The sequence below is a fragment of the Gracilinanus agilis genome, chromosome 5 (genome assembly GCF_016433145.1).
Source record: "Gracilinanus agilis isolate LMUSP501 chromosome 5, AgileGrace, whole genome shotgun sequence".
Lineage (NCBI taxonomy): Eukaryota > Metazoa > Chordata > Mammalia > Didelphimorphia > Didelphidae > Gracilinanus > Gracilinanus agilis.
The window spans coordinates 217,181,264-217,208,889 of NC_058134.1; the positions used below are offsets into that span (position 1 = coordinate 217,181,264).

Below are 27,626 nucleotides of genomic sequence, written 5' to 3' on the forward strand. Positions count from 1 at the left end.
CCCCAATTTGAGAAAGCAAGTAAAGTGTTAACACTTAGAATATTTTGTGATGTTTAAAGAACACCCAAAGTATTAGGAAAGCCAGAAGTTAGGGACAATAAAGATGCCTTTTTCCCAGCTGAAATCCATCTATGGGCCCCAGGTGCAGAACCCCTGTCTTAGAGAGTCACCAAAGGACCTTAGACGTGAAGGGACTTGTCCAGGATCACACAGCCATACTTCCCAACTCCAAACCCAGCCCTCTATCCCCTCGATCAGAATAACACAGAAAATGGCAGCTGTTATCATCATCATTACTTTTATTAGTAATAAGAAGCCCAAAGATCAAGAATGGTCTGAAGTTGGCTTGATTGGAGGGCTCAGTCAAAATTCACTGATCTTAGCTTGAAGTCACCATTGGCTTCCAGGAAGTTGATAGTGTCTAAATTAAGGCGATTCGGGAATTTGAACTCGGAGCCATCAGGCAGCCTCACTGTAAAATGACTCCCTTCAAAGGCGAAGCAAACCTGATCAACAGAGGATAGAAGTTACTGAACAGAGAGATTTGAGCTTGGAGACGGGAACCCCTGGGTTCCAATTCCACCTTGACACTTATTCTAAGATATGGGGTGACTCTGGGCAAATCACTTTTCATTTTGAGCCTCAATTTTCTCCTCTGAAAAATGAGGGGTCAGACTAGACAACCCCTTAGGTTCCTCCCAGCTCTGACTCTAGGATCCTGTTGTCTGGGAGGGCATATCCCAGAGTTGTCTCTGATCTTATTTCAGCCAAGGCCCTTCACCATTCCTTCCCTTTCTCCCTGATCTCCCCTGCTCAAGGGATGTTGGGCTTCTTGCTGTAGATCTATGGAACCCAGTGACCCCTTGGATCTTATCCTCATCTGAGTTTTTTTGAAACCCTCAGCTTCCATCTTAAGAGTCAATACTGTGTATTGGTTCCAAGGCAGAAGAGTGGCAAGGGCTACGCACTGGGGGTGAAGTGACTTGCCCAGGGTCACACAGCTAGGAAGGGTCTGAGGCCAGATTTGAACTCAGGACTTTCTGTCTTTGAACCCGGGTATCAATCCACTAAGCCACCTTGCTGCCCCCCACCCCATCAGAGTTTAATTCCAGGACTCCATCAAATTCAAGGGACAGATGAGATCACCTCTTGGGTCTTCCTCGGCTCTACTATTTCATGCACTGATTCGGGGGGGGGGGGGTCTTACCTCCACCTGGCTCCCTGGCAAAAAAGGGAAACTGGTCTCCCTTTGTTCTGCGCCCCATGAGCCTTCCTGCCTGGAGTTGCAGACGATGACGTTGGTATCATCAAAGCAGTCAAAACGTGGGTTGAAATGCAAGGCGAGGTTTTCGTGGTCTTTGCCCAAGTTCAGTCTAAAGCTGGGGAGTGAGAACACATCTCCATCACGGACATGGACCCAGAGCCTTGGAAACCTCCCACCTGGAGGATCTCTCCTAAACCCCCAAAGGGAGGCGCGCCTGATACACCAGGCTTTCTCTTCTTCAGTTCCCCTCCCTCACCCACTCTGCCCAGCAAGCCACCATCATGCACAGTTTACTACATCCAAAGACAGAGAGCTCACTACCTATCCCAACTGTCCATTCCAGTTACTGGACAGCTCCAGCTAGGCAGGGTCCCCTTATGCTCAGTCCTGGTTCTGCTATGTGGGACGAAGGCAAAACAAGTCTGATCCCTCTAATCGTGGGTCAAGCGTAAACAGGTGTGTCCCGGATTCAGGTCTCACCCATGGTTAAATTTTGGGTGAGATTTTCCACCTCAGAAATCAGCAAGGGCTACAAAGCAGGACTTAATTTATTGATTGTTTAGACTTAAGAGAGTGATGGGGAAATGGAAACGACGTTAACTGAAACAAAAAGTATCATGTAGAGAGTTCCCTCCAGAGCTGGTTGTTAAATATTTACCAGCACATCCCTGGTTGCCAGCCTCAGACGTCCCTCCTCACATGCAGGAGGCCATCCAGTAGGGATGCAATGTTTGTTGAATTGCATTGCACATGGGTTGGAGTGCGGTTGGAAAAGAAGACTTCTCTGGATAGAAGCTCTCTCTCTCTCTTTTGAGCTTTGAGTTCCTCTACTTCCAGGGAGTCTCCCCTGATTGCCCAGCTCCCACTGACCTTTCCCTCCTCTGAACTCTTACAGTAATTTCTGCAAATTGCTCTCTTGGCACCCATCTGATGGCACCAGCACTGATGACTGCTGAGGTTATTTGCTGGGACAGTGTACAAGGAGCCAGGGAGAATGAGTGGTTTCAAGGAGAAATCAGCTATTCTACTGACTCATTCTCTCTTCTCCTTGACACTCTTTGTCCTCATTTTACCCCAAAGAAAAAAGGTATTAGATGACTTTTGTGGTCCCTCCAAGCACAGATATTCTGGAGTATATTCTCTCTCACAGGGCTAGGTGGAAAAAGACTTTGTAAACCTTAAAAAGTCCTGCTAAATTAAAACATTATTATTATTATTATTGTTATTATTATTATTATAAAGGGGAGCTAGGCAGCTCAATGAATGGAGTACTTGGCTGGAGTCAGAAAGACTCATCTTCCTAAATTCAAATCTGACCACAGAAAACTTGCTAGCTGGGTGACCCTGGACAAGTCACTTAATTCTGTCTAAGTGTCCTCATCTGGAAAATGAGCTGGAGAAGGAAACTGTAAACTCCTCTAGTTTCTTTGCCAGGAAAGCCCCCAAAGTGGCCATAATCTTATAGCAAGGTCCCTCCCAGTCCATGGGATGAATGGGCTGGTCTGGGTAACATTGCCCCTTCCTCCATGTTAGAATCTACTTCCCCAAAGCCCGTGCAGCCGGCTGCTGCTGACCACAACAAAAAGAAGGAATTCTCAGGGTTTGGTAGGCAACACAACTCAAAATACCCTTGAGATCAGCTTTCTAGTTCACAATGTGATAAGACTTGTTTTCTCAAGGGGTGAAGGGAAGGGCTGAAGGGAGAGAGAGCCCAGGACCCTACAAGGATGTGGCACAAAGTGTGACTCAATAATATAGAAGATGCTGCCTTCTAGAGTGCTCTGTCTCTATGAGTGGGCTGGGTGACGTCAGAGGACGCCCGTCCTTGGGCCGTGCCACTAGATCTCATTCGCAGCCCCTAGTCTACAACTGGACTGGCCCAGCCACACCCTCTCCTGCAGAGGAGGCTGACAGATCTCAAGAACTGCATCCTCAGTCCCATCCCTCCATCTCCCATTTACCTCTTGGCATCAGGCAGAACATCTCCCACTATTCTCACACAGACACCAGGCTTGAGGTTCAAGTTAGAGGCAAGTATTTCCTGAAGAGACAAAGCAGAGCAAGTTTAGGAGTGGCTGGGAGCTAAGGGGATCCAGAGCTTCCTTTTGGGGAGACGTCACCCTTCTGAAAGGTTCAAGAAAAGCAGAGTTCCCCCAGGCTAGTTATTGCTGAAGTGGGAGTCAGTCCCAGTTCTCTGATCTTGAGGAAGCCCTTTCATGTCTTTGGGACTCAGTTTCCTTGTCTGTTAAATGAGAAACTAGCCTAGCTAATTGATCTAGTCCACTCCTCACTTGACAGATCAGGAAACTGAGGCTCAAAGAAGCCAGAAGTGACCAGTCCCAGGTCACAGAGGTGAGCAACAATATCAGAATTGGAACCCAATTTTTTCCTGGGTCCCAAACCCATGGTTCTGTCCCATTGGTTATCCTAGTCTCCTCTTAGGCTGGTATCATATGTATTCTGGCACTTGGGCAAAGATGGAGTGGAAGGGAGGTCTGTGGTTCCACCCCATTCATTCCTTCAGCCATTTTCCTGCCCTCTTCTTCATCCTCCCAGACCTGCTGTCACCTAATTAAGCAGGGAAAGAAATCCTCCTCAGGAAAGTTTTCTGGAAGAAATTCCCCCCATTCTCCAGAGCCAAGCCTTAGTCCCAATCTAGGACAGGAGCCAACCATGCTAAGGAGAAGGGGAGTTGGCAAAGGAGGGGCTCTCAGAAGGAATGAGGAATCGAGGGGACCTTTGGCAGAAATTCCAAGGATGTAAACTTAACCTCTCCTCCTCCTGCCCTTTGGGGAAGGGGAAGGGAGCCAGACTAGCCCAGATGTTTGGACCTTCCTCCAGTACTAAATCAATAAAGAAGTAATGGCTGGGGGGAGTGGGGGTGGGGAAATCTTAGGAGCTGGTTTCCTAGAGAAGAGGCCAAAAGGGTATTTGGGAGGTTAATGCTGTCTTCTTTTTCAAGTGTTGGGGGCCAGGTTTCAGAAGGACCTAAAGAATCAGTTGCCCCCTGCCCCCTCCAGCTTCCTCTTTTCCCAGGGGAGCCTGCTCAGCCTGGACTCTGTGTAGCATCAGGCTGGGTTGGAGTGAACTCGGGAAGACAGTCGTTCATTCCAGAAAGCCTAATCCTCTGGCAGAAGATTCATCTCTTCCCCTTCCCTCTCATCTAACGGAAGGCTATTCTGCCACAACTTCCCACTCCCCCAGATGCAGAAAGGGCCCCTCACAGCTAGGGGACACCCTAACTCCAACCCATGGCAAGGCCCACTTGGCCCGGGCTCCCCCTCCCCAGGATCTCTCTGAATTTGGCAGGTTGTCAAAGCCCTTGGGACCAGCAGACAGGGAGAGCCGACAGCTGCGAGGGGGAGGGGATGGGAGTGGCCGTCCTTGGAAGGGCTGGGGGCGCCGAGAAGGAGCAGAGTAAGGAGCCCGAGGCCACACGGCTTCGCCATCCCCTCCCCGACACACCTTTCTCAAGGGTCGCGCTTCTTCGGAAGCTACCCCTAGACTAGAGAATTCTTCATCCCGGCCCCTCGGCCGGAGCCCTGGACCAGCAGCCCCGGGCATACTCACGCTGGCCATGACCAAGGATGAGAAATGCTCCTGCGATTCTCCCGGCTGCGACGGGACCCCAAAGGACAGCGTCCAACTCCACGATGGTAACTTAGGGCGTTGTCCCCCCTTTAAATAGACTGTCCAGCTCTGGGCTTAGGCTGAGTCACGCCCTCAGGCGCTCCTTCTGGTACTTTTCGCCAATCCCGAGTCCCAAAAGGGGAGGGGGAGTACCTCGGGGGCGGGATTTTGCGGTCTTTCTTAGAGGGGCAGCCAATCAAGATGGAGATGCCCCCTTTGGCCACACCCTCTCCGCATTAAGCTCCATCCCTTTTCTAGCCTTTTCCCCACTTTCAAACCCAAAAAACTATCCTTTGGGGAACGGGGTAGGAGGGCTTGTGGCAGAGAGATTGGTGGAGCCAATGGAAAAATAGTTTAAGAATGAACTAGAATCTCATATTGGCGGGAAAGGGCTGGGGGCCAGCTGGAGGGAAGGCCGGACTGTGGTCTGGGTGAGAGTCAGGCCTTGGCCTCCAAAAAGACCCTCTGGAGAGGGAAATCCTAATCAGACGATGCTGGGAGGGATCTAAGAAATTATCTCGTTTCTTAACAAATGGGGAAACTGAGGCTCTATGGTCAGATAGGTAATGAGGAGGTCAGGCAAGACTTGTATCAGGTTCTGTGACCACAAGCTCATGGCTCTTTGCACCATATCCCATGGTTAGGCATTCATGTTTTACAAGTTGGGAAACTGAGATTTGAGGATGAAAGTAACTTTAGCCAAGGTCGAGGTTACTGAGTTTGTGGTGGTTTACTGAAGAACACAGTGGGTGGGAGGAAGGAATGGGATCAGCTTGGTCTCCATTTGGGACGAGGGAGCAGAAAGTCTCTCCAGTATCCATGGGCATCTTCCCAGGGGCCTGGGGATCTCTCCAGCCTTACTGAAACCCCCTGTGGGTCCCCTGAGCCCCACCCTATCTGGGGATTTCCCTCCCTCCCCCACAACAAATGACTTCAGTCAGCAACCTCTGCCTTTAATTAGAACCAGAGAAAGATTGGCAAGGTGCCCAAGGCTGAGCCTGTGGTTTTCTGGCAGGCTATCAGAGTCCTCTCTTCTCAGTCTGCATCACGAGGCAGGCTGAGGTTCCTCAGAAAGCCCCACCATGCCAATTCAAGGAAGGGTGGAGCAGGGACCTCGATGGGGCCCATGGCTGTAGCTAGAGGACCCAGGCTAGGGGCCCCAGCCCCTCCCCCTAGACACTCACAGACTCTTCCCCTGACAGTGGAACCTAAGGAAAATAGAGACACACCATCAGGGGTTAGAGGCCCCTGTGATTACATTATGTCAAAGGGGGATCATTGAGGGGGGGAAAGGCAGCGGGAGCCTCCTGAGGGAAGAGAAGGGACCTTATTTTCCTCATCTTTCCTACATTTTCACCTTTGCTTCTTGTTCCTCTAATGAGAGGGATCTAAGATCCAAAATCTACAAAAGCAAGTCACTTAAATTCTCTGATCTTCAGTTTCCTCATCTATAAATTGGGATCATAATAGAATTAAAAGTACTATATTATACTGAATTAAGATCTACTCTCTCTCTACATCAAGAAGACCTGGGTTCAAATTCTACCTCTCAAATCGTCTGACCTCTGGGTGATTGTGGAAACTCTAAGATAAGAGTCTTTAACTTGGGGTTCAATGATTCCCAAGGGATCCATGGGTAGATTACAGGGAATTTATAAACTTGGATGGGAAAAAGGACATTGCATCTTTGTTTTCACTGAGATCTACCTGAAATGTAGCATTTCCTCCAATTATTTAAAAAATGAAACATTTTTCTTAGAAGGGCTTCACCAGATTGTACAGGGAGGGGGTCAGTGATACCAAGCAGGCTAAGAACCTCAGCTCTAAGATTATATATTGCAGAGAAGGTGCTGACTTGCACATGGGGAGGTAGTTTCTCACTTGAGAGTTCCCTATACATACAACATCATCACAAATTAGGTCCATATTCCTGTCCCTTAACAGGTTCATCAAATCTCCAATTGGAAGGGACCATACAGACCTATTTAAATAAAAGACTCCCCTGAAACATCCCCCCAAAGTAGTCATCTAGGCTTCCCTTTGAAGACCTCGAACCATGGGAAACTCATTCCACTTCTAGACTCTTCTCGGAATGCAAAGATCGCCCTGCACCTTGCCCTGAATTCCTCCTAGTTCTACTTCTGGAGCTGAGCAGGATTAGGTTAAATCCTCTCCTGTGGGACCTCGCCCACCCTCTGCATTTGCAGGCAGATCTCATGTAGCTAAGCCTAATGTTCCTCCTCTTTCTCCTCCCAAGGGCAAGAGAAGCACACCATAAACCTTAGAGAGTTTGGAGCTCCAAACGGTGGACAGGACAGAGTAGAGACAGCTTCCCCCCTTCAAGGCCCCCCACCAACTCCAAGTGACTCACATCCTGATTCCAGACCCTTCATCTCTCCCACAGTCTTAGCAGAGTTGAGCTCCCTTTTAGGGCCCCCTTCTCTCCCCCCCTTCAAAAGATGGTGGAAGAAGATGAAAGAAGGAGGGAGCAGGGCTGGTCTCCAGCTGCAGCCCCCTCTGGCTGCGGGTGTAGCCTCCCTTTCCCTCCAAAGACCACACTGCTATGGGGAGGATGGGGTGGGGGTAGGAGCTTTCATTTTTCCTTCCCCCGGGAGTTCAGGAAACCTTAATTGTAGGGAAGGGAGGGAGAGGCCAGATGTGGCACGGCTGGGGCACAGCCTAGCATAATTTCCACCCAGAGGGGCTAGGGATGAATTGGCAGCCTTACACACGAACACACACACACACACTCCTTATAAAAAGCCAACTTTCCATTAAAACATCATAAACTAAATACTTATATTTTGAATAAGGGGAAACTGAGACCTAGGAAGGCTTCTCTCCCTCCTACCAGGAACCAAGTTCATAGCAGTGTCTACCCTGGCAAGTAACTCTTTCTGCCCCTGAAGTCCTTCGTTTGGATCTACCAGCCAATAAGAGGCCAGGAAATTCTACCATATATAGGATCATGGGGTTTAGGTCTGATTCAGACCCTAGAAACCAAAGGTTTATAAAATTGGTCATTCAGGGCCATCTCCATCCCATCTTGGCATTGTATGCCAGCTGGGTGACTCATAGTCAAGTTAGATCCCTACCCTGAATCTCAGTTTTCTCCTTTATAAAAAGAAGAAAATAATTCTTGCAAACCCCGCCCCCACTACCACCTAGTATTGTTTGGAGGGAAGCAAACTTTAACCCCCTGTAGAAATAAGAGTTGGTTCTTATCATTATTCTGGGTACTCAGGACCTCGGCTTTCTTCTGTTCCAGGGAGAATTTCTGTCCTGCTCCCAGAGAAGGGGAGCACAAGTCTCTGAGGGTCAAAATACTCCCCCAAACAAATTCAAAAGAATAAATACAGAGAAAATGCTTTGCAAAGCTTCAAGCCCATACGGAAAAGAACCATGTTTGTTACTAATGGTCATTATGAATGGTGGAGAACATTTCTTCTCTTGACCCTAGAAGGCATATGCTTCTAATGATTTAACCCAATCAGTTTAAAAACAACATATGAAATATCTGCTCCTTGAGAGCAGGGACTGCGTTCTCTTTTTCTTTGTATCCCCAACACCTAACACTACAGCCTAGGTGCTTATTAAATTGTTGACTGATCAAATTCTAGGCTAGGTAGCTACTCAGCCTTGTCCTTAGTCCCCTCCAGTGCTCTGGCCAGATAGGTCCATCCCTAGCTAGGGAAGGTGGCTTTGGGAGTCCAGAGCCTTGAGTCTGAAATTCCTGACCTTATTATCCCCATTTTACAGAGAAGGAAGCTGAGGTTCAGGGTGGCCTTGTGACACCCCTGGCCCCCAAATGGCAGTGCAGTGCCAAGATTCTAACCCAAGTTTCTCCTACTTTCTCCTTCTTCATGGGGTGAGCCACAGCAACCCCAAGTGGTCTGGGAGGTCACTCATGTTTCTCGGGTTGATGGTTCCCCTCAGTTTCAGCACTCTGCCTAGTCCTAGTCATCCTCTCCCTCCAACAATGGCTATATGCTTTCTCTGAAGAAAGCATTCAGTGATCTGTCAAAGGTCTGCCCAGCTTACCTAGAATGGCCCCAAGAGCCCCTTTAATGTCCTGTCTCCCTTCAGGACTCAGCTTATTCAGACCTGGGCTCTGTTGTCCCCTGTCCACAGCCCCACCTTTACTTGGGGTTCTAGCTACCTCTGCCTTTTTCAAAGCTTTCCCTTTCCCTGACTCCAATCTCTCCTCTTTCTCTAATTTTCTGAACTCCTTGCATCCCTGTCTTGTTTTTGTTTTAGAATGTATTGCTCAAACTTGTCCCATAGCCACTGATCATTTCCCTTCTCTCTCATCTCTCCCTCACTTTTTTCATTTCTTCCCTCATTTTTCATCTCTCCCTATTCCTGTTTCTCATCTGGAAGGCATTTCTCCATTGGGTAGAAGAGTTTAAACTAGATATTTATGATTCTGGGGTTCTTCTTTTCCCTACTTCTTCACTCTCTTCTATTATTCATCCCTTCCATTCTCTCATCTTTCCTTCTCCATTATTCATCTCTTCCATTCTCTCTTATTTCCCTTTGCCTTTCCTCTCTCCTCTCCCTCCATTCCCTCTTTGTTTCTGCCTCTTCCTTGCCCTTTCTCCCCTCTTTCCTCTCCCTCACCTTTGGCCAGACAACCACTCTATCTTTTTCCCTCCCTTTTCTCACCTGGAGGACATTTCTTCATTGACTAGCAGGCTGAGCTAGATAATTTATAATACCCAGATTCCCCTTCTCCCTGTCTATGCTCTCTCCTCCATTATTCATCTCTTCATCCTCTCATCATTCCCTTCATCTTTCCTTCTCCATTATTTATCCTTTTCACTCCCTCTCATCTCTCCCCTCATCTTTCACATCTCCCTTTCTCCATCTCATTCCTCATTCATTATTTTTCATCTCCTTGTCTCTCAGGCTTGCTTCTACACTCTCTCATCTTGCCTTCTGGCTCATTTCTTCCACCCCCTTGCTCCTCATCTCTCATTCCTGGTGTCTTTTCTCATCCTTCTTTGTTCTCAGGAAGGCAATATGATCAACTGAAAAGAATGCTACTTTTGGAGTCAGGAGACCTGGGTGAGAATCTTTTTTTTAAAATCCATACCTTATATCTTAGAATCAATACTGTATATTGATTCCAAGGTAGAATAGCAGTAAGGGCTAGGCAATGGGGTTAAGTGACTTGTCCAGGGTCATATAGCTAGGAAGTATGTGAGGTCAGGACCTCCCATCCCTTAAGCCTGGCTCTCAATCTACTGAACCACTCTGCACACTGCCTCTCCTGGGAGAGAATCTTAATTCTGATGATGTGTCTGTGACCCTAGAGAATTCACTTCATTTCCCTGCACCTCAGTTTCCTCATTTGTAAAACAAAGAGGTTAGCTTCTTAAATCCTTTGGAATTTTATAACTATAAACCTGTAATCTCTACCATTCTGCTTCTCTTCTGGTCACTCCATTTCTCATCTTTCCCAGTCTTCTGTTTTGTAATGAAGATTCTTCCTGGGATGGGGGTGGAGGGTGGCTGGGCCAAATGACCTTTGAGAGTTTGACTTTTTGTTTCTCTCTAGGACTATCATGGTACTGAGGTTATGTGTGCTCCAGAATTCTTCCACCCACACACATACTGGATTTTGGCTGCTACTCCTTGTGGGTTGAGCTCACATTCTTCCAAATGAAATTCCAGTCCCTCCCAGCCTCTGCCAGCCCTAAACTCCATGCTCTTCTCCCCCTTAACACATTCGTTACAGTTTCAGCTTTATCCTTGTGCACCAACACCTCTTCATTTCAAGGTCAAAGACCCTTTCTAGCTAGCCTTGGACCAATCTGGGTTCATCCACTCACTCTCTATTTCCCAGGGAGCCTTCAGCTGCTGTTGAGCCCATCCTTTTGGGGGATTTTTTTTGGACAAAAAAAAAACCCCTAAAAGCAGCACCAAAGGTCTTGGTCTTGAAGTCCCAGAATTATAAGATCTTCAGACAGGTAGGGAACTCAGCCCATCTCACCCAATCGGTCTTTGAGCAACAATCCCCACTACAGCATCTTCTACAGAAAAGTCCATCAGTCTCTGTTTGGATTGGTCCTCTAACGGGGAGCTCAATACTTACTTCCCAAGACAACCCATCTTGCATTTGGAAACCTCTAGTTTTTAGGACGTTTCTCCTCACATCTGGCTGAAACCTGCCTTTTGGCAAATAGTTCAGAGTACAGTAGAAAGGGTCCTGGATTCCCAATTGGGGGAATCTTGTTCCAATCCAAGGTCTGGGTGAGGTGTGGTGGCTCTTTGGGCTCCTGGAGAGGTTAAGGCTGGTGGATCTCTTGAGCCATCCTTGGGGGTCTTGAGCACCAGAGGGCTAAGCCAATTCAGTGTCTAGGCTAATATAACAGCAGTATGGTGAGCAATTGGCACAGGTCCGGGATCCTCTGGTGATCAGAGAGGTACCAGGTCCATGAATAGCACCTGCATTTCCATCCTGGGGGAGCCAAGAAGACCCAATTCTAAAATAAAGAAAATCCCAATAACAAATACTGGCCCCCCAACTTAATCCCTCTGCAGTCTTGGACAAATCACTCAATTTCTCAACTGTAAAATGATGGCATGGATTCAAATAGCCTTTCAGATCTGTGTGAAGGAAATCATTGATCACGAGGATAGAATGGAAACTCGGATGTCCCCTGGACTGCCTCCATGGGCGGCCCAGGCAAAAGAGTAAGGCCACAGTTGGTTCACAAGGTGTGATGTGTGAAGTCAATGGGTAGAAAGTTTGATAAACTGAGGCAAGACTGGACTTTTGGTCTCACGACTTCTTTGTTGACATTGACTGGAAGGCCCACAAGGCTGCTGCAGAACAGTAAGCAAAATGGAGAAGCTAGAAAAGTAATCTCTTTCGTCCTTTTCCCCTACTCCTTTCTAATCAAATAAAATCATTACATTTACTGCCAGTCTCACAATTTTCATCTTACGGATCCCTTCTAGCTCTAAGTCTATGTTATATCCAATGGCCCTCTAATCCCACTCTCTGCCCCACATTCTTTGTTGCAACCCCCAGAACCAAATAGAGCAAAGCCAACCTTTGGATGACACAGAATTGGGAGGTTATTATTGTTTCTTTTAACCCAGGTCTACGTCCCAGATAAACGGCTCCCACTGTCTCGTCTCTTAGGACAGCTAGTGTAGGAAACTTCCGTTTCCCAACCTGCTTCCCCAGATAGTATTACAGCCGATAAGAGTGCTAGATTTGGAGGAAGAGGGCACAAGTTCAAATCCTGCCCTGGCCACTTCACTCTTGTGTATCACTACTCAACTCTCATTCTTCATTTGTAAAATGAGGAACTTGGATTAGGTGGTTTGAATGATTTCATCTACCTATAAATCGACACCCCCCCCCCCATCATCCAGGCACCCCTTCTGAGTCCCTGGAGATCCCTCTTACCTCCAGTTTTCCCTATAGCAGAAACCACAGACCACGTATTTGGCCAATTTTGGGGTGCCCTTGCACAGCTGGCCTCATGCTCTGAGGTCTCTTGCCCCAGGGCCATCTCTCTAGCCATCTTTTGTCAGGTTATCACCCCTCCAGCTCCCTTCCAATCGTTGCTCATCCCTCCTTCCTCTAGGAAGCTCTCATAGCTACTTCTACATTTATTAAATACTAGTCCCCCTGTTCTGCTCTGCCACTTATCCCACACACAACACACTGAGAACCTACACCCAGAATCTCTCTAGGACTTGGAGTCCTTGGGGGGGAGCAAGGATTCTCTTTCATGATGCCCAATAACAGTGCAGGGGCCCATCCTAGAGTCCTTAAGAGGTTATGGACTGATTTCCCAGCATTTGGCGGGGATAGTGGCAGCTGTAGCCCAGGCACTTGCCAGTTGAGAACGGACAGGCCAGTGCTGAGGAAGCCTCCCCCCCAACCCAGGGCTGTCTCACCCCATGACCAGATACACAGAGATACCAGGGTTTTTTTTATTCGATACTGATTTTCTGTGGGGGAAGAGGAAAGTTGGGCACATGTAAAGAGGCCACGGAGACCCCTCCTGGAGCGTCCGAACACCTTAATAAATTAGTAAACAAATAAATACTGGGCTGGGAAGGAGAGCACATCCACAGCACCAGGGAAAGAGACCGCGGGCCCTCCCATGTTCATCACAGCACTTGGAGAGCAGCGGCTTCCTTCCACTTAAAATCTAGGTCGGATCCACCCAGCCCCTCAAAAAGCATCAGGGTGTGTCCATTGGCACTCAGGGCATCCCCCGCTTTGGCCCACTAGAACCTGGAAATTCAGTGGATTCCAGGCTTTGGATTGGTCCCTTAGGAGACAGGACTCAATGGCCCAGACTAGTTGATGCTCCAGAACTCTGACTGGCTCGTTCAGATCCAGGACAAGCTAAACCCACTGGAGAGTGTGTGTGTGTGTGCGTGTACGGGTAAAGGGAAGCTCCTGAAGCAGGCAGGAAACGGGCTTTGGGGAATTAATGGCACAGAGTGTTCTGAGAGGGCCCCTTAGGGTAGACGCAGAGCTGGAGGGGGCCGCGGAGGTCATTTAGTCCAACACCTTCTTTTCTTACAGAGAAGGAAACAGAGGCGCCCCTTCCTCCCAGTCATAGCTCCTGGGTCTCGAAGAGAAAGTGGGGAGAAAGGAGAAACGTTATGGCAGCATCAACCAAGTCAGGGCTGAGAGAAGGGGGGCGAGGATGCTGCCATGAGGGAAATGGCACCCAGTAGAGGGAAGCAGGAGGTAAGGGAGGGAGAGGACCCGTCCCTGACCGGAAGGACGAAAGGAGGATTAGGCTCCTTGTGGGGCTGGGGGGCAGGTATGGACCTGCAGATCCCAAGAGTGGGGGTGGGAAACATCCACACTGGCTCACAATACAGGGATAGGGAGGGGCCCTCCAGGAGCACATCATAAAAGAGGGCAGGGGACAAGGACCGGGACTAAGAGGAGGCCGCCGGCCTCTCTCCTGAAGCTGCTCAGGCCGCCTCACACCTCGAGCCCCGCCATCAAGTCCGCGATACTGTCCACGTAGTAGTGGGGAACCAGCTCGGGCTTTCCTGCAGCCAAGTAGGCCTGGGCCTGATCCAGCCTCGACACCCCGGTGAGGGTGAGCACGGTGGTCAGGCCGCAGCGGTGGCCAAAGAGGATGTCCGTCTCCAGGCGGTCGCCCACCATCAGAGTGTGGGCTGGGTCCACGCCAAAGTGCTCCGTGATGCACTCGAACATGTAAGTGCTGGGCTTGCCCACCACTAAGGCCCGGCGTCCCGACGCCGTCTCCACCGCCGCCGTCAGGCTCCCCGTCCCTGTAGGGGGAGGGAGAGAAGGAAGCTGAGCACAGAAAACCCGTGGGGGGCCGCCAACGCCGGGAAAATGGGGGACACGAGAGCGGTATAGTATAGAGAGTGGGGGTCATATAGTTTTTTCAAGCTTTGGCTGAGTTCTAAAAGCAGTTAGGGGTTTGGAATCTTGAGGGAGAAAGACAGTTGGTTTGGGTCTCCCGTGGAGGGAGGTTGTCTAACCAACTGAGCTGCCTCCTTACCTATCTGTAGTATTGAAATTTAGCCTAGCTTTGAAATATTTATTTAAGAAATTGTTATTTTGGATAAACCCTTTATATCTTCCTTCCCTAATATTATTTCCTACCTTCCCTCCCTTACCTTATATGTCTGTGGAGTTAATAAGGAGAGTAATTAGAGAGGAGTTCAAATCTGTGAAGGGTTAATTATAATTGACAATATTAGATATAAAGAAACTAGTCAGTCATCATTTATTCCCTTTAGATATCAAGAGCACTTTGTAAGCTTGAGTTAAGGCAGGTCCTTACTCAGACTCCATCTCTGCCTCCCTTCCCCCACCTGAGGTTCCTGAGACAACTGTTAGGGCTTCCTTTGATCCACTTTCCTGACACATCAACCTTTAAAGATAATAAACCCTTTTGTGTTTTAACAGACTCATTAGTATAATTGGTCAGTTAGTTATTAAGAGAAGGAAGAAGAGGGAAAGAACCAACATACTCTGGACTTGAAGGGAAGCCGGGTATCCATCTTGGAGGAAGGTGTAACTTCAAAACAAGTCCCTTCCTGTGAAATTAACTAAAGCCTGTAGTTCATTTCAGTTCAGTCTATTTCCCTCAGCTTGTGTTTGAGTCTAAGTCCTGGTCTATAAGCCCTGCTGTCTTTGCCTGTCTAGATTAATTCTCCTTCTCCCTGAAGATCTTGTTCCTTCAGTGTTAAACTCCTGACTTCAGCCCTATTATATCCTGAATCTCCTTATTCCAGCCTACCTGTAGCCTAGATTTACTATCTAACAAATCCCTGATAACCTCCTTTCAAAATTCCCTTGTACCCCACACCTTTCCTCAAATTACCCCCATTACAGCAGGGAGGGCTCTGGGACAGAGGAGGCTGGAAGCAGGGCCTCGAACAGAGCATGGGCGGCGGGAGGGCCCCGAGAACGCCGGGCAGCAGGGACGGAGGCCGCGGCACGGCAGAGCTCTGAGCTCGCCCGGAGCGACCGTCATCCTCCCCTCCCAAGCCTGCAGGGGCCCCTGATGTCTGCTACATCCAAACTCCCTGGCCTGACCTTCGAGGCTGCTGCATCCTGGGCCGCTTCTTCCCACATGCCAGGGGACGGCCCGCCCCGGGCCCTGCCTCGGCTCTTCTCGCCTCTTCCCCCGTGGCTCCCTATCCAGGAGTAAAGCCGCCCTCCCCGGAAGCTTCCCCAACCCTCCCACCTACGCTAGGTCTGTGAGGAAACAGGCCGCTCGAGCAGCTTCTGAGTTTTTGTTTTTTAGCCTTCAGTTGTGTCTGATTCCTCACGACCTCGTTTAGGGTTTTCTTGGCAAAGTTACTGGAGTGGTTTGCCATTTCCTTCACCAGCTCATTTTAAGGATAAGGAAACAGAGGCAAAGGGGGTGTTCAGTGACTTGCCCAGGGTCACACAGCTAGAGGCTGGATCTGGACTCCCAAAGTTATCTCTCCCTCTGTGGCCCCATTGTGGGTTTTTTTTTTTTTTAACCCTTGTACTTCGGTGTATTGTCTCATAGGTGGAAGACTGGTAAGGGTGGGCAATGGGGGTCAAGTGACTTGCCCAGGGTCACACAGCTGGGAAGTGGCTGAGGCTGGGTTTGAACCTAGGACCTCCTGTCTCTAGGCCTGACTCTCCCTCCACTGAGCTACCCAGCTGCCCCGTGGGGTTTTCTTGGCAAAGATACTGGAGTGATTTTGCCACTTCCTTCTCCTGCCCATTTTCCAGATGAACACACCAGGGCAGAGTCCAGTGACTTGCCCAGGGTCCTGCAGCTGGTGTCTGAGGCCAGATTTGAACTCGGATCTTCCTGACTTCCAACCTGCCCCTAAATGTCTTATCCCTCCTCTTCATCACTGTGGCCTTAACCCTGGGATGGCAGCTGTAGAACTATGAAGAAACCTAGCATAACCCCTTCCTATTAGATAAGGAAACTGAGGCCCGGAAGGATGTCCTGAGGAGGTGAGCCCAGGGGCTCGGCCCCTGCGTGAAGGCTCCAATAAAGACCGCTGACTCCCTGAGTCTGTCACGGGAGGCCCAGCCAAACCCAGGCCAAAACCCTCATCACTACTGGCGCCTGGAGTCCCAGGAAGGGCCGCCTCTCCTCCTCCGTCCAACACACCCTCAGACGGAGCACAGAAGCCGCGCAGCCTCCCGGACCGAAGGGGATCCGGGGCTCAAACCCACTCGGGACACATCCTGGCTGGGCCCTCTTCCTGGGTGGGGGGTGCAGGCCCTGCAGGAAAAGGGGGCTGGAAACCGGGGCCGGGGCTGCCTCCTGCCTCGGAGCGGCCAGGCACCACTCGGTAAGGGGAGGAAAGAGAAAGGGCACTTTCTGCCACGTGGAACATAGCCACTGGGTAGCCGCCCCGGCCCCTGCCGCCCCCTGAGCACGGACCAGGGCTGACGGACGCTTCCCTCCCCACCAGACAGCATGTTGTTGGGCAGAGCCGGCCCGGAGCTCGTGAGCCCCAGGTTCAAGTCCGGCAGCCCACAGTCCAAACGGCCGAGCAGGGCCCCAGGCCGTCCAGGGAGTAAAGCTACGGAGCCTCTATCAATGGGGCGATTTAGCCTCGGTCATTCCCCAATATTGTCCGGCGGGGCCAGGTTCGCTCTTCACCTCCACAACTCGTGCTGTTTCTCTGGCTCGGCCTGTAAGGCCGGCAAGACTCCGTCCTCACACTGGGCGGAGTCTGCAGTCAGGGAGCTGCTGGGATGGCTCTTCTGCCCTTCTGGCTGCCTGTCTTGGCCCTCATTCCACCGTGTGAGCAGCAGCAGGATCCGATCATCGCCACAGCCGTGTCCGCTCCAGCTTCGGCTTGATCCAGAACCAGGAGACTCGCGAAGCTCGTTCCCGGCTCTGACAGCAAACTGAATTACGGTGACTTCACTTGTGGACTGAAATACCATCTATTGGATGAGAACTGGAGGAGAGGGTGCGCTGGAGGCTGGCAGAGCCGGCCCTGGGGAGCCCCGACTAGCCCCCAACTTAGATATCTGTATCTTGACTTGGGCTCGTTGTGCTTGAAGGTCCGGCCCAGGGGCTGAGGCCAAGCGAGACTCTGAGTCCAGCCCGGCTCCGAAACTGCCACAGGCGCTCAGGACGCTTGTTGTTCTTGGATAATGTCGGAGAATGGTGAGGCTAAATTGCCCAATGGATAGAGGTGAACAATTCTGATTAGGAAAGTAGATTATAGTCCCTCCCTGCCTAACCAAAATCTACCCAGGCCGGGCCCAGGAAAGCGAGCCCCGAGGCTGCTCCCGTCTGGGTCTAGAGAGGCTCCTCGGCTGTCCTGGCATGTGCCGGCCTCCCGCCAGCCCAATGGGTTCTTGGTTCCATGATGCTAACTGTCTGTCTTCTCCAATTCCAATATGGCTGCATCTGCAGGCCATTACACAAGCCAGGGCCAGCGGCGGGGAGGGCCTACAGACATAAGCCGCTCCACTCCGCCTGCCAGGGAAGGGGCTCCGGAGGCACAATCAGGGGAGGCTCCATTGCAGATGCGCTCCTTCCCCTCGTTCTGAGGGATGGCTTGGGGGAGCAGAGAGGTAAGCGTCTGGAAACTAGGATGCAAAAACAAAAGGTTTAACAGAAAGGGAGCTTCCCGTCTCCAGGGAGGGACAGACTGACTTCGGCTAAAGGCTGTTTGTGTGAGGAGGAAATGGCTAGCAGTGATTCCCGAAGTGGGCACCACCGCCCCCTGGTGGGTGCTACAGTGATGGCCACAGGTGCATTTATCTTTCCTATTAATTGCTATTAAAATTTTAAAAAAATTAGTTTCCAGGGGGCTAAGTAATATTTTTTCTGGAAAGGGGGCAGCAGGCCAAAAAAGTTTGGGAACCACTGGGCTAGAGGATCCAGGACGGCTCATGAAAGATGTGGCACTTACCTGTGAGGCCAAGGGTGGTTACATTCTCTCAGGGCCTCAGTTTCTCCTTCTGTAAAATGAAGGAGTTGGACTGGATGACCTCTGGGGTCCCTTCCAGCTCCTGAGCCTCTGTCCCATCCCTATGTAAGTGTTACCAAGATCCAAGCTTTTGATCAGCTATCCAAGTTGTCTTCATGATTCTTTTTTTTTAAAACAGCTTTTAATTTCTCATCTTTTTGGTCCCCCACCAAATCCACGTGGTCTAGAAGGAAAAGGGTCAGCCCTAGGGTCAGGAAGAACTAGGTGGATATCCTGCCTCTGATGCTTTTTTTTGGCTTTCCTTTGCCTGGGCCTCAGTTTCCCTGTCTGTAAAATGAGGTCAGACTAGATGGCCTCCACAGTTCCCTCCAGTCCCAGATTGAGGATGCTTTGTTTTCATCATCCCTCTCTGGCCAGCCTGGCCAGCTACAAGACTTACAGATTCCCCTCCAGGCGTCCCTCCCCTGCTTCAAATGTTTCCTTACATCAGGAGGAAAAGCAGCTAGCAACTCTAGCATTCCACGTGTTTCCCTTCCCAGGTGGCCAACATGATACTGGCAAAAGGTACACAATTCAGATTTACTTCATAGCCTGAGCTCAGTTTCCTCGATTGTCAATGGGTTCTACCTCACTGGGACTGAGATCCAATAATTAGGTCTAAGCACCCATCTTCTGCCTTGGCTCTCTACCACTGAGCCACCTGGCTGCCCTCACAGACCCTATTTTTAAAGCCCAGCAGAGGAGTCCACAGTTTTCCTAGATTCACAGAATCCGAGCATGTCCGAACTGGAAGGAACCTTCTGCGGAGTCGGCCCTCCTTTTTCTGCCGATGAAAGAGCTGAGGGGAGCAGAGCTGGAAAGAGTGAAGGAGTCTTTGGCCCAGAAATCCGAGAGAACTTGGAGAAATCAAGGCTCCTGATGTCTCTAGCTATATGGTCACAGCCCAATCCGCTGGGCTGGGAAGTGCTGCTTCCTCTGTCCGTCAAGGTCTACAATTCCATGAAGGAGGGAGTTTAAGTCAGTCATGGCCTCCTCTCCTGGATGATCATGATCCCAGGCCCTTAGAAGGCCTTCAGGTCCAAGGCAGAGGAAGGATGACCAAGAGGAGGAAAAGTCAGTACTAGGTTCTGAGCCATTCCCTCCATTCCAGTCTATTTTGGTCATGGTATTCCTTCCTTCAAAAAGCATTTATTGAAGAGGCAGCTGGGTGGCTCAGGGGATGGAGAGCCAGGCCTAGAGACAAGAGGACTTGGGTTCAAATCTAGTCTCAGACACTTCCTAGTTGTGTGACCCTGGGCAAGTCACTTAACCCTCATTGTCTACCCCTTTTTACTCTTCTGCCTTGGAACCAATACATAGTATTGATTCTAAGACAGAAGGTAAGAGTTTTATAAAAATAAAAAAAATTTTAAAGCATTTATTGAGCCCTTGTGATGAGTCAAGTGGCAGCTAGGGCTTAGGATCAGGGAGACCTGAGTTCAAATCCAGTTTCAGATGCTTAATAATTGGGGGACCCTGGCCAAGTCACTTTACTCTTTTTGCCTCAGTTTCCTCATCTGGAAAAGGAATTGCAGAAGGAAATAGAGAACCACTCTAGTACCTTTGCCAAGAAAACCCCCAAATGGGGTCACAAAGAGTCAGACAAGACTGAAATGACTAAATAGCAACAAAGATGTCCAGATGTTGGAAAAGGCATCAGGGTAGAGAGGGGAGCCAAAAAATACAGCTATTACTCTCAAAAAACTGATATGCCACTGGAGAAAACCAACATGTTTAGAGGTAAGAAGCTACAAAGTGTACCCAGTGAATGCGGGGAAGAGAGCACTAGTATATTCAGAAAAGGCCTCCCAGAGGTGGCACTTGACCTGAGCTTTGAAGGAGCTTCAGGATTCCAGGAGGAATCCTCGTGAAGAAGTGAAGAGGAAGAGCACTCCAAGTGTGGGGGACAACCCAAGGAATATGATGAATTAGCCAAAGTTATTAGGGATTGGGCAGCTGGGTGGCTCAGTGGATTGAGAGCCAGGCCTGGAAACGGGAGGACCTGGGTTCGGATCTGGCCTCAGACACTTCCTAACTGTGTGATCCTGGGCAAGTCACCCAACCCCCATTGCCTAGTCCTTAGCACTCTTCTGTCTTGGAACCAATATTTAGTACCAATTCCAAGAGAGATGGCAAGGGTTAAAAAAAAAAAAAAGTAATTAGGAAGAGTGAAGGGAGACTAGCACTTCAGGATCTCCGATTATATTATTATGAATCTAATACTAAAGAGTACACCATAAAAATAAAAGAAATATCATGAGACAGTTACAAAAGTTAGAAGACCTAACTTTGATTACATGAAAATGAAAAGCTACTGCACAGACAAAATTAATGTACCTAGTATAAGAAGGAAGTAGTAGAATGGGGAAAAAAAAATCTTTGTATTATAATTTCCAAATAACAGTTATATACCCAATATATATAGTCAACTAATGAATATTTAAATACCAAAAGCCATTCTCCAGTAGATAAGCTGTCAAAGGATAGAAATAAATAATTCTCAAAGAATTGAAAATTATTAATAACAAATGATAGGTTAACATCTGAGGGGATATGGGAAGATGGACAAATTAGTCCATAATTGGTGGAGTTGTTTACTTTGGGAAACAATTTGGAGTTATTCAAATAAGGTAACTAACATGTCCATATCTTTTAACCTAGCTACTCAACTACTATGCTTATAACCAAGGATTTCATTGATAAGAAAATTACCATTTACACATCAAAATATTTGTAGTAGTACTTTTTGTGGTAGCCAAGAACTGGAAGCAAATTAGGTTTCCAATTGGGAAGTGAGAAGGCACAGTGGATAGCCTGACAGCCATGGAGTCAGGACAACATGAGCTCAAATCTGACCTCAAATACCTACTAGCTAGGTGACCCTGGGCAAGTGGCTTTGCCCTATTTGTCTCGTTTCCTCATCTGTAAAATGAGCCAGAAAAGGAAATGGCAAACCATTGCAGTATCTCTACCAAGAAAACCCACAATGGGTCACAAAGAGTCGGGTATGTCCATTAATTGGGGAATGGCTAAACAAATTGTGTTAAGGGGGTGTAACAGGATCTTACTGTGCTGTGGAAAACAACGAAAGTGATGAATGCAGAGAAGACCGATATGATCTGATACAGAATGAAGTAGAGCCGAGAAGACAAAAATGATTGTGACTCCAACAATGTAAATGGAAAGAACCACCACCACAAAATAAATGAAAGTGAATGTTTTGAAATTACAAATAACAGGTCTGACTCCAAAGAAGTTAGGGGACAAGTTTTTTGCAGAAGTGGGAGGTTGCGAAACATTGTCTCTATTTTCAAACTTCTTCAAAGTATTGATTGCTTTTGCTAGTTTTTCCCTCTTCTTTTCTTTTAAAAAATATTATTCTTCCCTACGAGAGAATTCCCACAGAGAGGAAGGAACAATGGAAGAAATTTTGCAAAAACCATAATGTATCAAAATTACTGGGTTTTTTGCAAGTAGGCTCCTTTGGCCAGAAGGAGAAGCAATCTGAGATAAGGCTGGAGCTAGAGGGTGAGGGGCTTTCCTTAGGTGCCAGGCACAGGAGTTTGTATTTGATCCTAGAGGCAACAGGGAGACAATGGAAGTTTATTAAGCAACAGTGACCTTTACTTTAGGAAAACCAATTTGGGAGTCATCAGCTTTGAGATAATGGTCCCCACAAATACTTCTCTTCTCTTTCTTACAGTTCTAGCTTCCAGGAGGGTTCCTCCCATCCAATCTGTTGCCTTCCTTTAGAATTCTCCCAAGAAAACAGTCCTGAATGGGAAGTGATCCTCTCTTTGTCAAACTTCATATTACGTATTGATGAGAAGTTGTTTCTGATCAAACATTTAATTAAGAAGTCTTTATCAAAAGGCAGCTATATAATAATGGCCAAGCTTGGCCCAGAAAAATAAATGGGAACAAATTCACTTGCCTCCTATCTTTGCGGAGATGGGGCACTATGGGGGCTGAGCACAGCATACATTGTCAGGCCTGATTAATGTGTGGGCTGGTCCGACCTGTTATTCTTTGTTAAAAGGAACAGCTTACTGGGTGTAGAGTGAAGAAAATTATCCTGAAATGAAGGCGATTTAACAAAGGCTACCAAAAAACCTCAATGTCTCTATCAGGAGCTTCAAAGACTGTGAAGGCAGATTCCACTCTTTGCCCGCTTTTATCTGGCCCGTCCCATTCAGGGTTCCTCTCCTTCCATCACTTATAATGCCCAGTTTCCTTCAAAGCTCAGCTCTAAGGCCAAATCCTACATGAGGGGCTTTTGATCCCCAGCTGCTCCAGAAATTACTTCATCCTGAGTTTTAGGCTGTTTCCTCTCTGGCAAAATGTAAGCTTCCAGAGGGCTGGAAGTTTTTATTCTTGCCTTGGGCCTCTGGGAACAGGACACAGGTCACTTCCTTTTTTCTTTCTTTTTTTTTTTTTTATTCTTAGAATCGATACTTATTATTCCTTCCAAGACAGAAGAGCAGTCAGGGCTAGGCAATGGGGGTTAAGTGATTTGCCCAGGGTCACCTGGCTAGGAAATGTCTGAATCCAGATTTGAATCCAGAACCTCCCATCTCTACCCTGGCTCTCGATCCACTGAACTACCTAGGCATCCCACAGATCACTTTCTAAGTACCCCGTGAATGATCAGGCAGCCACAGTGATTCAGAAGCCCTAATGTGATGATCATTTCCTCCCCACCCAGGTTTTGCTCCCCTGCCATTCCTGTTGCTGGATGTCAGACCCGCTCCTTTCCCTTCCCTCAAGACTCCTCACCTCTAGGACACCCTTCTTCTCTCACTGCCGAACCCGGTCCCATTTAGCTATAGGCACACGTACCTGCTCCTGAGATAGAGGTGGGGAGAAGGCCCCCCCCCCATGCCTTCCTGCATTCAAGGAGGAACACCTGAATGGCCTGGGTGATTGAATTTGAGTGAGCTTTTGTCAGTGGGGATCTCCTATCTCTGCTGTAGCAATCCAGGTATACATTAATCTTGTATTGCTTAGGATTGATTTCTGTAACCTTGAGTTGAATTAAACCCCAATCTCCTAGCCCTTCCCTAAGGCTACACTCTGGAAGACGGGTCAGTTATCTCAGGCTCCTGGCCTTACCTTCAATCAATCAGCATTTGTATCAAGACCTCAGGCCTCCCGGATTCCTGATCCAGATGTCTGCTCTACCTGTTATTTCAGGTTCCAACAGTTTGTATCTCCTGATGACTACGTATGTATCAGACCACTTGGCTCTCCCCTATAGAGCTATAAAAATAGCTATATGACAGTTGAAGGAGAAGCTCTTGACCACCAGAGCTTACTCGCTGTCTGTCTACCTTATGCCAAAACTTTCTATGTCTGCGTGTCTTTATTCTCGCCTTATGTTCTCTCTCCATTAGTTTTTAACCCGCTACCCATTTTCACTCACTCCTTTCTGAGTGTCCAACCCACTAGGAATCTTCGTGGAGCTGCTGGACGGCTTCATCTGCCATGAAGGTGGATGCCTCCCGCCTGGTTTCCTGCTGGGTCTCTCCTGCACCCCCTCCCCCAGGCAGATATACTGAACTACTTTCATGTTCAGAGGGTTCCGGGGGGGATCCAGCCCAAGCAGGGGCCTCCTGGTAAACATCTGAGAAGGGCTCACTCAGACACTAACTGAAGGCTTCAGGGACAGGGAACCCTCCCACTCAGGGATGGCTTGAGTTGTTAGCAATGTTTTCTTCATGCCTAAATCTGCCTGTTTACACTAACGTGCGTGGTTCTGGTTAGCCCCAGAGGGCAGAAGAACAAGGGACAGCATTTCAAATTCTTGAAGACTGCCATCTCCCTCTAAGCTTCTTCTCCAGGCTAACCATCCCCATTTCCTTCAACTCACCATCTCTGGGCCCTCCATCATCCTGACGTCCCTCCCAAATTGTGCCAAGAACTGAACATCTCAGAAGGAATCAAGTTCACCCCAGAGTTGGTGTGAGGAGAGCTGGGGATAAGGCATGACTGTCCTTCCCAGCAGAAGCTGCACAAGCACTTGTCTTGTCTGCTGTGTTGTAGAGGGGACTCATCTCCAAGACATGTTTACTCTGGGCAGAGTCTGATAGAGGGCAAGCTTGCTCCTTCCTCATTCCCTCCAATGGCAAATACTAATTGTTCCTGTCCTGGGAACTTCTTGAGGATCCCTCAGAATGGAATCTCTTCATTCTGGAACCAACTAACGCCCCACTCCCTTCTCAATATTCTCTCTGAATGCCATTCCTCGAACCTTAGTCAGGATTATGCTAGACTCACCTTAAAAGCTCATTCTTCTGTACCAGGATCACAGAAGAAGCTGAGAACCCTGAGAAACCTGGGCTCTATCTCTATTCTGCCTCAATTTCCCCAATTAAAACTGAGGGAAAAGAGGCTGAGAGCTATGTGTTCATACAAAAAATACGCGTGTCCATAATAGACACTGTCCTATGCCAGGTGCTGTGAAAGGAACTTAGTGACCCTAAGGGAATACGAATCAAAGTTATTACTGGTATCTGGCCTGAATCAATCCTACAAAGCAGGATGGGTTGGGCAGGTCTGATCCTGGGTTCCTGAGGTAAGTTGCTTAACAATTTGGGGCTCAATTCCTCATCCTAACTGAAATTCTCTAGAAGCCCAGGGCTCTCCTCAGTAGGTGTTTTGTAAACCTTAATGCTGTCTAGAAATGAGAGCTTTTGAGAAATGTCCAATCCTTGCCATTAATGTTTCCCAGGGGCTGGTAGTTACTCTGACCTTGGGGAAAGCCTCAGTTCAGGTCCTCTTAGCTTCCCCACTGGATCTGATGGTGGGTGTTGCAATCTTGGCCTGGGGGTGCTACTCCTGACACCATCCTAAGCCCATGAAACTCAGGCACCCAGGCCTCACTAAGAAGTCTGGATTTCCTACTCCACTCCACACGCCTTGGCCGGACTTTACAAGCCTTTGGCCATAGCTGGCCTGAGGTGGGCCCAGCTCTGTTCCATCTCCCCAGAAATCCATCTGATTGGTAAGAATCTGACAAGGAAGCTAGGTGGCTCAGTGGACAAAGAGCCAGACCTAGAGATGGGAAGTCTTAGGTTCAAATTTGGTCTCAAGACACTTCCTAGCTATGTGGCCCTGGGAAAGTCACTTATCCACAATTGCTTATCCCTTCCACTCTTCTACCTCAGAACCAATATTTACATAAGGGTTTAAAAAAAAAAAAAAAAAGAACCTCATGGGCTCTGCATTGCCCTCATCGCAGAAGAGGTGCTCCTTTCCCCCCTATTCCTCCCTGACCCAGGTTGGCCTCGATTTCATGAGATCCTGACACTGAAACTGGACTTTAGCCTCATGTTCAGAGGTGCCACCCATACCCTTATCTTCCTTTTCCATCCCATGGCAGCCTCCATACAATCTTCTCAGAATATTCCCAGGGGCTATTCTGGGGCTCAACAGCCTATAAGTAAGTGCAGTTCCCTTCTCCAGCCTCCCAGGTCCTAGATTCCATCCTAGGTTGTCCTCACTCTGGGTTATGCATTATTCCAGTCAATATTCTCCCCTTCCCCAATATATATTGCTTCCTCTATCCCCTTGCTCTTCCCAAAGGTACTGTGCTAGGTTTCCTGTCTTCACTTTTCAGGTCCAGACTTTCCTGTCCTCTTCTAGGCATCTTTCAACAGAGGATCTACCACACTCCAGGGCTGACTCAGCAAATTCTGGGGCTCCTCCTTCTCCATGTTGAACCTTGACCTTTGACTAGACCAGTGATGCGCAAACTATGGGCAGGCCAGATGCCCAGCCCCTGAAATGTTCTATCTGGCTGTGCAACATTATTCCTAATCTGACGAATACAATGCAATGAAACTTTGAAAGAGTTGTCTTAGAAACAGACTGACAGATAAGCATTTCCTTTCCTTTGGCCCCCTCTTTAAAAAGTTTGCCCATCACTGGACTAGACCACCTCCACAGGCCTCCAGGATTCTCTCCATCTGAAATCCATTTTCCCTTCCTCCTGGGAATCTTGCATCTGGAAAGGTGCCATCCTATCATGGCTGACTGCTAATCTTGGGGTCTCTCTCTCCCCAGGTTAAGCCCAGATGTTAGGCTGGCACTGTGTCCCTCCACAATCTACTCCAAGGATCTGATTTCTCCACATCCAAGATCCATTCCCCACCATGTTGCCTACTAAGAGATTCCACCTCCTAGGTTCTACTCCAAGAATCCCAGGGTCCCTCCCCCTTTTCCCTCGTAGGCTGAGCCCTGACCTTAGCCTGGCACCATTCCCTGGCCTCTTGATCCCACTCCAGCCCAGGTCATTCCTTTCCTTTCCCGAGAATCTTGCAGCTGGGAAAGTACCCACCCTCCAAGACTCCACTGAATCCTGGGGTACCTCCCTCTTTCCAGACTATACCCTGACCCTAGCCTGGCACACCACCAACCCCTTCCTTGCCCTCCCTTCTCTCTCCTGGCCCCTTGAATCTAGGAGTCGTCGGTACCCCCTAGACTGCGCCCTACGGCCCCCTGCCCACTCTCGGCCCTCACCGGGGGTGGTGCGGCCGTCGCTGAGCGGGTGCCACGGGTCCACGTCGGTAGCCACCAGGAGGCAGTCAGGGTCACGCAGGTGGGCGCAGGCCTCGCTCAGCTTTGCAAAGGTGAAGTGCTCATCGTAGCCCACGAGCACGGCGCGCACGGGCCCTGGCTCGTCTCCCGCCAGGCGCAGGCCCGCGGCCCTCAGCTCTCCACGCAGCCCTTCGCCACCTAGCACGAAGACAGCGCCGGGTGGGCAGGGACTTGGCAGTCGCTGGCGCAGCAGGCGGGCTGCGCACAGAGCCGAGCTGAAAAGCTGCTCAGCCGCCACACCGCGGAAGCCGAGGCGCGCAAAGCGGGCCGCCAGCTCCTCCACCGAGCGCCGGCTGTTGTTGCTCACGAAGAGCGCCGCCTTGCCGCCGCGGCCCAGCCGCTCCAGCAGCTCTGGCGCGCCTGGCACGGTGCGCTCGCCGTTCCACAGCACCCCGTCGCAGTCGAAAAGCACGCCCTGGGTGCGGGCCAGGAGCTCCCGCAGGGCGTTGCCGCCCAGTCGCTCACAGACCGCCATGCAGCTGCCGACTCGGCGCTGCGTAACCAGCCAAACCCCGGCCTGCCGCGAAGCTTTCTCCCGCGGGAATGACGTCACCGCCAGCTGCCTGGCGCCCTGCCCAATATCCCGAAGCCAATGGCCGCAGAGCATCGCCGGGGAGGCGGGGCCGCGCGTGAGGGCGGTGGCCAATGGGAAAGTCGCACAGGAAACTTACAACAG

General features: G+C 49.3%; 2 protein-coding genes across 2 annotated transcripts; both read right to left on the minus strand.

Annotated features, from left to right (window-relative positions):
- Positions 1–281: 281 nt before the first annotated feature.
- Positions 282–4,961, minus strand: LGALS1 (galectin 1). The gene is made up of 4 exons (XM_044677826.1): positions 4,835–4,961; positions 3,226–3,305; positions 1,208–1,379; positions 282–506 (listed from the first exon to the last, which is right to left on the minus strand). The coding sequence occupies exons 1-4, from the start codon at positions 4,841–4,843 to the stop codon at positions 360–362; spliced, it is 408 nt and encodes a 135-aa protein (XP_044533761.1). The 5' UTR covers positions 4,844–4,961; the 3' UTR covers positions 282–359.
- A 7,875-nt stretch (positions 4,962–12,836) lies between these two features.
- LOC123248994 (pyridoxal phosphatase) lies at positions 12,837–27,440 on the minus strand. Its single transcript, XM_044677934.1, has 2 exons — positions 26,873–27,440; positions 12,837–14,182 (listed from the first exon to the last, which is right to left on the minus strand). The coding sequence occupies exons 1-2, from the start codon at positions 27,423–27,425 to the stop codon at positions 13,866–13,868; spliced, it is 870 nt and encodes a 289-aa protein (XP_044533869.1). The 5' UTR covers positions 27,426–27,440; the 3' UTR covers positions 12,837–13,865.
- Between the last annotated feature and the right edge of the window lie 186 nt (positions 27,441–27,626).